At 30.9% G+C, this 11,385-nt stretch overlaps 1 protein-coding gene across 1 annotated transcript in view; it reads right to left on the bottom strand.

Moving 5' to 3' along the window:
• Window positions 1–6,395: 6,395 nt before the first annotated feature.
• Window positions 6,396–11,385, bottom strand: part of Hr4 (nuclear hormone receptor 4) — a 240,369-nt gene continuing 235,379 nt past the window's right edge. The window contains exons 10-14 of the mRNA XM_011502049.1: window positions 9,805–9,939; window positions 9,124–9,387; window positions 8,203–8,395; window positions 6,974–7,101; window positions 6,396–6,573 (exon numbers count right to left, since the gene is read on the bottom strand). Of these exons, the coding sequence (XP_011500351.1) occupies window positions 6,493–6,573; window positions 6,974–7,101; window positions 8,203–8,395; window positions 9,124–9,387; window positions 9,805–9,939 (801 nt within the window). The 3' untranslated portion in view covers window positions 6,396–6,492. The remainder of the gene's footprint in view (window positions 6,574–6,973; window positions 7,102–8,202; window positions 8,396–9,123; window positions 9,388–9,804; window positions 9,940–11,385) is intronic.

Below are 11,385 nucleotides of genomic sequence, written 5' to 3'. Positions count from 1 at the left end.
TTTTGTTAACAACAAGAACAATGCGGATGTTATAATTGAACCGAAGTAGAAAATGTTACGTTTTAGTAATTTAAAATATTGAAAATATAATCGTTTAAGCATAAGCATGATACATTCTAATAGAGTAGCTAAAAAATATCAGTGACAGTCATTCATATTCACGCTTTGTAATAAGTAAATTTTGTTTTCTTTTTTTATCTAAATTTTGAACCGGTGCACATTCACATTCACGTTGATATATGCATATACGTGCGTGAAAAAAAAAAAAAAAATATATATATATATATATATATATATACACACATATATGCACACGCGAATTTTTGTGCATATGCGTACATACGTACATACGTGTGTATCAAAAATTGACAGAGTAGATATGAATTTCTTATATTTTTAAGAATGTAAAAAAGTGTAAGAAGCTGAAAATATTGAAATAATTCGCCATTTCCATGCTTATGTTTAATTATAAAACCATGAATTCAATCCTTACGAAGACGTCATTTAACATTAAAAATTTTTGCACTTTTGCAAATCTTACATTGCAAAAATAGCGCTACGTAAACAATTATTTAAGCTAACAGTCTTGTTGTTCTTCACTGTATTGTAATATTAATGCATTGGAAACATGAAAATAGACTGTCTTGATGGACAGATATTATTAAATGCGTGATTTATTACGTTAATAAATCTAGAAAGAATAGTATCACAGGAATAGGAAAAAGGCAAAGGATGATAATTTTTTGAAAATTCTTGAAAAATCATTAGAAGAATGGAAAAGATTATAGTGAAATATTAAAGAGAAAAAAAATTGTTGAAAACGTATATATCAACCACCTCGTCGACTATCGAATTGAACACAATTAGAGCGCACGGCAATGTTCGGAAACACAGGGAAATCCTTAGACCGCGACAAACTTTCTTATCCACAAATAATATACAAGTTATTTATCCGTATGAAGTATCCATCAATAGTTTTTAAGTCTTATAATATGGACAACCAGCCTCGGGTTCCATTAAGCCCAAGGTTCGTGTTTTTTTTTTTTTTTTTTTTTTTTTTTTATTTCTTATTCTCTTGTCTATACATTTCGTGTCGATCGTTTTCCTCATTTTTCGTACTTCCAGAGGCGCTTGTGATCGCGATCGTCCAAGGACCGGAGCATTGCCAATCGAATACATTTGTATAAATTGAAAATATCTATTAATTGAAAATCGTTTCAACACGTTTTATCTCACGACTTATTGAAATAATTTATTTCGTATTATTATTTGCCTACGAATACTTTTCAATTCAAACAATATTTTAAGGTCATTTTTCAAAATATTTATAAGAAAATATATATTTTCTTTTGAGCTTTTGTAGCGCGATTGGCTGAAACCAAAGTTCGAACAATTTTTAGCGATATTTTTATCTCATAGACGATACAAAATTTGTTGAGCAAGACGCTTAGTTGTAGAATTAAAATTTTACCTTTACATTTTACTCGTACTTTCTCTATTTTATAGAGAAAAAATCCTAATGACAAGTTCAGCCTTATTTAGTCGAATTTTTTTTTTTTTTTTTTTTTTTTTCCTTCAATCAATCAGTCAAAAACAGTGACTAATTTACTAATAAATAAATGTTGTTAAAGTTCGTTGTTTGTTAGAAAATATTATATGAAATGAAGTGACTTGGTGAAAAAAAAAAAAAAAAAAAAAAAAAAAAAATTACATTCTTATCAAGGCTTTCGAGTGTCAGCGCCTCAGTTAAAAGAAAAATTCTTCTCTAATAAATTAAAAAACTTTCTATAGCGGCAAGACGAAATGAAGGCTGCAACAGCGTTGAAACGATATTTTCTTTCCCCTTTTGTAATTTAAAAAATTTCATTTCACCTCTTAATTCCATATCACTCATGCATATACACGTCTTTGAAATAATATTAAAAATTTAACGCTTTACTTTATTTATCCCTTTTGATCATCTTTTTATATAAACTAGCTTCAACCACTGGTATACTTTTTCTTTAATAACGCTTTTTTAAGTTTTTTTTTTCTCCTTTTTTTTTGTCTTTTCTTTAACAATTCGAACTCTCTATATATAAATAATAGATCGCTGATCGCACGCGCGCGATCGAAATCTCTCCGTATCTCGCGATTCCATGAACCCAAATGACACAAAAACAGCCGAGTGAGAAGTTAATATAAATGTTCATAAGAAGCTGTTTTATTTGAGGAACTGAACCGACATCGATGAAGAATGCGAATAAATGCAAGCATGAGGACAAACAAGTTAAACAATTATGATAATTAATATGTAAAGAAAATTTCACGATTTATTTTAATGTTTCTATATGTATTAATTCTCGTACTACGATAGACTTGGAGAGACTTCGCTTACAGGGCAGCGTCGATCATCTTCGACTTTTATGGATACAATATGTTTCCGGTTTATATGGTGTGTGTCTCTGTTTGTGTGCGTGTACGTCTGTATTTAGTATTTTATTTCGTAGCATATAACTATGAGATTATTGTGGTAACTTGTATTGTTTTTCTGTTTCGAAAAAAAAAAACAAAAAAAAAAAAAATAATGAATTTTACAATAAATACTCGTAACACGTCATCGGACTGCGATTTCTTTTAATTTTGATGTATTATAATTTTGTGAAAATTTTTTTTTTGTTTTTTTTTTTTGTTTTTAATGCGTAAGTAGTATGCTGAGCTCGTTCGAATCATTCTCATTCTCATTTTCGAGAATGATTAATTCCTAATTCTCCCAATTGATTAAAAAAAGATGCTTTTTACGATGAAAAACATTACAGTAGTTAATTATATTTTCTTACAACAATCGAACGTTAATTAATTCGTTACTTAAGGATATATGTATATGTATATATTCAGTATATAATCAGTCCCGATTGGCTACTTCATTTGAACAGAATATTTAGCTAAAGACATGTGGGTGATAAGCAAGCCTATGCACTATGGTTATTAAAGGAGCAATGAATCATTGATGACTTTGTATGCTAATAATTATTGTTCAGATTGTGATTTAGGCCCCTATGTCTTATCTAATGTTCAAACTTTCGATTGAAATTAAATTTCTTAGTTTAAGCTATGGCAGTTGTGTCGCCTCCGTAGTGGAGATCGATTATAGCTAGTTGAGACAGTTGTTATGTGCATCGAGTACTGGCACTAAACGAAATTACATAGACCGAAAGACGAGACTATGTCAATGATTTGAAAGGAGAAAGTCGCAAGTATTTATTTTATTATAAGACGATCCCTTTGCTAGTAAAAATTCAATTGTATTATTCGTATAGTAGAGAGTTTCAAGATGAAAAACGAGGAGAAACGAAAAGGCAGAAAACAATGATAATACGATAATATTCACTTAACGACCGTTTTGTAATGATATACATAATAATTTATAGGTTGAGCGATGAAACAATGACATCTTTTCTTATTTATGAACAATTTTTAATTTCGTGCAACGATTTAAATTAGTTTATTTAATTACTTTATGTATCAAAAATATCGCGATCACCTTAATCATTAAATTTCTTTGTTTTTGTTTTTTTAAACGTAAGACACGAAGAGAATCACACTTCGAACTCAGCATACGTAATTAATCAATTCTTGAATTACCTTTTAAGATATATTTTGAATTAGTTCACAGACTAAGTATTATGCAAGTGCAAATGCAAATTTATCAAAAAAGTCTGATGAAATCGGACATATGGGAGATTGGTTAAAAAAAAAAAAAAAAAAGAAAAAGAAAAAATTAATGACGTTCGTTGACGCTCGTAATCATTTTTTGTTTTGTTTATCAAAATATAGAAAAATATTCATAGAAGCGCGAAAATTGTAATTGTATACGGACTTAATTTTCGTACGTTTTCCTCAGACTTTCTTAATTGACAACTGAACACATATTATTGGCTCCGATTTACATTCTTTAAGTTTCGAATCAAGTCATACTTACGCATTTTCTAAATAACAATTATTTTTCACAATTGTTGAACACTAATATGGTATTTAATAACAATTTTTTATTTTTCGATGCTACGTAAAAGAAATTTACAGTTACTTCAATAAATTATGAATCCAATAAGAATTATCCTTAATCAGATGATTTTGAATTGTGCCGTCTTAGAAGTTAATTTAAAACTTTAACTTTCATTTTGAGAATTATCTGAATAAATAATGGTGTTTGCGTGTGTAGTTTAATTGCTGGATGAAAATCTTTATGTATTCGGGAACCAATCGCTTTGGCAGTATATAATAACCATCGTTTCAAAAGTATACACATTGGTAACTGACGTTGGTAAAATTATTACTACACAATAATAACGGCGGCAAAAATGACTGTTACAATAGCTATGCTACGTATGTATAACAACAATACTACTAATAATAATAATAATAATAATAATAATAATGATAATGATAGTAATAATAATAATAATGATAATGATAGTAATAATAATAATAATGATAATGATAGTAATAATAATAATAATGATAATGATAGTAATAATAATAATAATGATAATGATAGTAATAATAATAATAATGATAATGATAGTAATAATAATAATAATGATAATGATAGTAATAATAATAATAATGATAATGATAGTAATAATAATAATAATGATAATGATAGTAATAATAATAATAATGATAATGATAGTAATAATAATAATAATGATAATGATAGTAATAATAATAATAATGATAATGATAGTAATAATAATAATAATGATAATGATAGTAATAATAATAATAATGATAATGATAGTAATAATAATAATAATGATAATGATAGTAATAATAATAATAATGATAATGATAGTAATAATAATAATAATGATAATGATAGTAATAATAATAATAATGATAATAATAATAATAATAATAATAATGATAATGATAGTAATAATAATAATAATGATAATGATAGTAATAATCACGTTTAGACGTTATTTTGAGGCTTTTACAGAGGGTTTGAAAAGTAATTATTACAGACCCCGTGTATTCGTTTTTCTTTTCCCCCCCCCCCCCAAACCTCGACCAATCCCCAATCTATAACATGTATGTATTTATGTGTGTATGTGTATGCTTATATCGTTTCACTTTATTTTTCTATACATGGTGGCAGCCGTAAGTTAGTATTAGTTGGCGTGAAAATATACGCACGTATATCTTAAATAAACACATGTGTGGTATCCGCGGGACGCTGACATTTATGTCACAAAACAGAGTCGATTTTTCTTGTACAGACAATATGATTTTTTGCTTACTTAGTTTGTAATAAATGTTGATGCTGTATCGGCGGTTCAGTTGTTCAGTTGTTCCTGTTGATTCATTAATACAATATTATCATTACATGTATATCATGCTTTTAATCATTTTTAATTGTTGTCGACGGTAAAATGGCGATGTATTGTTTTTTTACGTTGGCCCTACTATGAGCAGTACGTACATTAGAGTCTTATTATCGATTCGGATTATGCAATGTGAACACACAATGACGTAGTTGCTCGACTGCCTACAGAAATATATTATTAATATAGTCTTTTAGTTTCAATAAAAAAGTTCAGTCCATCACGATTTATTCCTTTAATTTTAATTTTCTCTTCCTTTTTAGAGTTTTTTTTCTTCTAACATGATTTTCGCTGTATAATATCCTACTTGTATCTCTTTGTTGTTCTTTTTCTTCGCATGTTTTCACTTAATCGTGTTCACTTTCTTCATTATTCAAATTATTTAATTAAATTCACAATCTTGACTTACTTTTAGTCTCACTTTTAGTTCTCTCTCTCTCTCTCTCTCACACACACACACACACACACACACACACACACACACACACACACACTTGCTCTTACTATCTCCTTACCCTCTCCTCCTCCTTCTCCTCCTCACTCTTTCAGATTTTCATTTTCTCTTTCTTTTTCAGTCACCTTTATGTCTTACACCTTTTCACTCGTCACCCTTCGATTGATTTCCCTTTTCGTTTTTGTACAACGCGACGAACACCCACATTAATATTATTTATATATTTATATATAATATATATATATATATATATATATATATATATAGATATAGATATATACATGTATGTGTGTGGTTGTGTGTGTGTGTGTGTATGTATGTATGTATGCATGTATGTATATATATATATATATATATATGTGTGTGTGTGTATATATATATACATACATGCAAACACTTGCGTACACGCATATATATATATATATATATATATATATATACACACACATATATACATAAACGCGCGCGTACACACACACGCGCACACATATGTATATATTATAGTTATTATTATTATATACACAAACAGAGCCAATTCAGCGTTCAGCTCAACGCGAATCCGATGCATAAAATCATATCGTTCATTCGCTTTGTTTGTTCAATTTGTCTTCTTTTATTTATATATGTATATATGTATAGGTAGTCAGCTTCAATTGTCAGCTTGTTTATTTACTATCTTTGAATTGCTGAGTTCAATAGGAAAGGAACGTAGAACATTTTACTCTCGAGTAGTAAAGCTGCCGCCGATTGTACCTGAAAATCGTTTCCATTAAAGTATTTTTACATAATAATAATAGAGAGAAAATTTTTTTCTTGCTATTTTAAAAATTGTTGTCCGAATTAATGATCTCGATCTCTCATAAAAATGCAGATGATTCAACAACATATTCAACAAGAAAGAAAAATTTATTCTCATTAATTTAAAATTGACTGCCAATTGACGTAATAAAGTGTTTCTACCCATTAATAATATAAATATATTTATTATTTATCTATATATCACGAGTGTTTGGCTATTTGATTCAAGCAATACTGCGCTTTGCCGAACAAATCGCGAGAAAGAGAGAATTACAATAAATAAGCGACTGAACTCATGAATAAGTTTACTTTACCCTACTAATATCAAAGGGAAATTCATGAAAATGCAACATACTTCGGGCAATCTGACGAGAAGATCGTGAAAGCGACTTGGCTGCTGCGGAGCACTGTGTTCGACGAAACTTCGTAAACAGCTCATGTACCGTTCTTGTATTTGTTCTAATTCCACTGTACCACCTCGTGCTGTAACAATCATTGGGGTTCGATTAATTGTCATTAGCAGGATTATTGTTTGGGTAGGTTTATCGATTGAGTATAGTCGGCGGCACTTACACTTTGCGTCTGTCACAGCAGCAATAATTGAAGAAATATTGTTAATTAGATATCGATTGATTAATAATTAAGCATTTATGCGAGATTTGAATTTTAGGAGGGGTGGATTGTTAATTGTTGAAATATCTGGGCGATACTCTACTATGATTTTTTTTTTTTTTTTTTAAACTATTGATTTTGTGCGTTGAAGCTTAAGTGTAACGAACTGTATGTCATAAAAAAAAACATGGATTTTGATTGTATATGGGCGATAAGAATTTTTTTTAAAATCGTTACCAAAATATAGTGCTGGGAATTTGTTAAAAATGGAGTGCTTGAAGTAAAAACTGATGTTACGATGTGATTGGGATTAATCAGTTCATTATGTCCCTACAGCATCTTTAAGAATTAGAGGCCGTAGATAGTATCAGATGCTTAATGTGTCTATTATCCAGATAACTTACGCGAGTAATCACGTCGCATTTGTATGCGAGGCTGTGTCAACGATTGATATTATCCATAATAACGACGTAATTTATTAATCCAATGAATTTATTAAAAAAAAAGTTTTTTAATCTAATCGACAATAAGCTACACGTTAATTATTACTTATGAATCTATTTATAGATTTATTATCATTCATTGATACATACACGCGCACGCGCGCACACACTCACACACGCACGCACGCACACACACGCACGCACACATTTCTTCTTCTTCGTGTATTTGATTAATTTACAAGTCTTACTGTAGATTTATTACATTAATCTCGTTATTATGAAAACAGTATTATTTGGTGTATAATTTGAAAAATATTTTTAAAAATTGCAGTGACAAAAATGGCAATGTGCAAAAGATCTTAAGACGAAGATTTTAAGAAGAATCTGTCGATTGCTGAGAGCGATTATTAAATATGTTGTGCAAAAATGAAAAATCATTAGCAATTCGTTTCGTCATAAAATTGCAAGTGTTAGTGCGTATCGATATTATTAATTTGTATGCTAAAAGTGTCGAAGATAAAAAAGTTACCTTGCGAAAGCATTGTGATGACTTTGAGACAGACGTACTCCTCCATTCTCAGTTTCACCCTCCTGAACATTAGCGTGACATATGTGATTTTTTCAACCATGAGACCAACATCTTGTCGCAATTGGTCCATTGTTATTGGCCGACCCATCATACTTGTCAGACACGCTTGTAATGTGTACATATTGTTCGAAACCTGTGTGGCCATTAAACATTTCAGAGCTTTATTTATTTCTTATGCAGGAGTAATACCAATACCAAAAACATTATTATGTATTAATAAATATTATCGTACATTGTCGAGTAATGTAACTCGGCTACAGCTTATATTACCAACAAAGTGTATAAAAATTCTATTTCACGATGTTGGATCGTATTTACTTAAGCGGCTAGCATGTCCATTCTTTCTTGCCTATCGTTGTTGTTGGTTTTTTTTTTGTTCTTTTATTGCTTATATATCTACATATATATATATATATATATATATATATATATACATATATAAACAGGTCATTCGACAAAGTATTTGGAGTTTTTTTTTTTACATATTCGTAGCGGAAACAAATGGGAACCGGTAAAAATTACCGAAGCTCGAGAGCATTGGCCCCACGAAGTAGGCACTGAGCATTCTTAATGATCCTATAAAAACCAAATAGTTTTCTCAATGGTTTTTCATTTCGATTTTTCACCCCATGCATCGTAGTACGACGAATAGATGTTTAGTAATGGGAGGGCGGAGGGGAAGCGATAAATTTGCAATAAGGCCTCGCGCGGACCAGACAAATCACCATATAGTCGACCGCGCGTAACCCTGGCTATTAAGCACTATAAGCACTAGCTAGGGGAAGTGGTTTAGTGTTAAAAATGCCAGCAACGTTGGCTCGATACAGATCGCTCGCGCCAAGATAAATTAGAGCAACTGACCTCTTGGTTGAAGTCTGCGCCCGTGGCGTCGTTACCCGAGCTCGTAACCTTGTGCTGGCCGTGCATCGCCTGGTAAGCCGAGGTCGTGAGCACGAGGAGCTCGTGCCACTTGTGCGTAAGCAGCCTCGTGTGCACTTCTACTGGTAATTCAAGGTAAAACGGTAACCTCTTGGTCCATTGCACCAGCTTGTATACTATGCTGTCCCCTATCTGACACAGCTTCTCGCTTAAGTCCGATTTATGGTCCAGCAGCTCGTCCAAGTTCTGAATCGGTATTATAATGTCGTTATTGTCGTTGAATTTTTTTTAACGAAGTTTTGCAACGAATCGTTTAACTGCTCGATGTAGGTATTGTTCTCGTATTAGCGTTAGCGCGAATTGGTCGTGCAATTAACGAGATCACATTCTTTATGGCAATATATTGATAATGGCTAATCGATGTCTAAGATTTCAATCTCTCAAGCAAGCTTCACATAATTCAAATAAATGCTGATCAAAGGAATATTATCATTGTTTATTTGTACTGTGCAATATCAATTGGCCAGAAAGAGTATGAGCCCGAGTCCAATTACTTTATATTATACATAGAAATTATGTGCAAACGGTTACGCGCAATTGCAATGCAAATATTCAACTATTCAGCGACATTCGTAATTAAGTGACATTAAGTGGCCAACATACTCGTAACGTAGCGATATCTTGGAATTCGTCGCAGTCTATGAGGGTTTGAATCATGGCGAGGGTCGTGTCCAAAGGAAAGGCTCGATCTCTCGAACTACTGACGGCATTATCTAGCCTTTGTCGTAAATGCACCACCTGCGAAGTAAGGTAAGTAAGTTTAATTTATTATTAATATGACGTTTTTCTTTTTATAATAATAATATTGCTAACAATTTGATGAATTTAATGAACTGTATTTGTTGCTGTCCATACATCTTCTCATACGATTGTTTTTTTTTTTTTTTTTTTTTGCCCATACGGAACTAAAAGGAAACGTTGAGGTATCGTAATTATTAATAAGAATGCAGATAAGCAGGAAGTCCTATGATTTAGAATTTTTAATATTCTAAAAAACAAAGGGAAACTTTCATCTTTTATCTCTTTAATGATCCTTTTGTTTAAAGTTAAGATACTTCCCGTTCGCCACTTATCGAGGGATCCGATCATTCGAATATTTACTACGGAGAAAATATTAGCAAGTTTAAGTATACTGGAGTTTTTAATAAAAAGACACGTCTTTTTCGTGAAAGTCCTTACGCATACACACGCATACGCATACGTATACATTGCCAAAAGATTAAGAATATCATCGATTTTGATTATCAATATCCATTCTAGGAATTTATTTACATTTATTATTCATTTTATTCCATTTACAAGATGAAATTTTTTCAATTAATTGAAGTATATATATATATATATATATATACATTCCAAATTCTTTCGTACTTTTATACAATTTTTTTTACATTTTACATTAATTACAATTTTTAAATTCGCTAATTTTAGCAAATATTTTTAATAAAAGTTTTAATGATTGAAACGAGTTATTTGCTTAAAGAGATAAAAACAAAAAAAAATTGGATTTTTAGCGTCGTTATTTTTGAAAAGCTTAAAAATCATTCACAATTGACAATTGAAATGGCCAAGTTACATCTGCATAATTGCATTACCCACTCGAAGTATATTTGTATAAACAACCAAGTTCAGTTTATTTCAAACATTTCCTTGGACTTTGTTCTTTAATATTTTACTACACTTAAAGGAATACAAACATAGATCAGAGCATCTATGTTCATTCATTTAACAAGCGTGAATAATTCTATGCTTTTCACGGTTCGCATTAAAGAATCTCATTAAAAAAATTAATTTACCCGTCCCTTAATATGTTTAATTTATAGCCGACGGGGTAAGCAGTGTTTGTCCGTCCGATTTTCCGTCAAACAAATATACAAGTGCCCGAACACATACAAGAATATTGTGTAACGCGAGTGATGCGAGGAGACAATATCGATGATAATACGAAAAGAGAGTGAGGGAGTTGAGGGATAAATGTCATTCGCATGCACCAGCATGATTTTTGTTCTTACGGCGAGGTGCTCAAAGGTTAGATAAATAGATGGATAAGCTTAGATAGATCGAGCGTGACAGTGGCTGGATGGCTACTCTCTCTCTCTCTCTCTCTCTCTCTCTGTGCTGTGTATATGAGAGAGAGAGAGATAGAGATAGAGATATAGAGATAGAGATATAGAGATATAGAGA

This window comes from Ceratosolen solmsi, unplaced genomic scaffold (genome assembly GCF_000503995.2).
Source record: "Ceratosolen solmsi marchali unplaced genomic scaffold, CerSol_1.0 scaffold43, whole genome shotgun sequence".
Classification (NCBI taxonomy): Eukaryota; Metazoa; Arthropoda; class Insecta; order Hymenoptera; family Agaonidae; genus Ceratosolen; species Ceratosolen solmsi.
The sequence above is the reverse complement of the archived record's forward strand: the minus strand, read 5'-3'. Positions and strand labels throughout refer to the sequence as shown.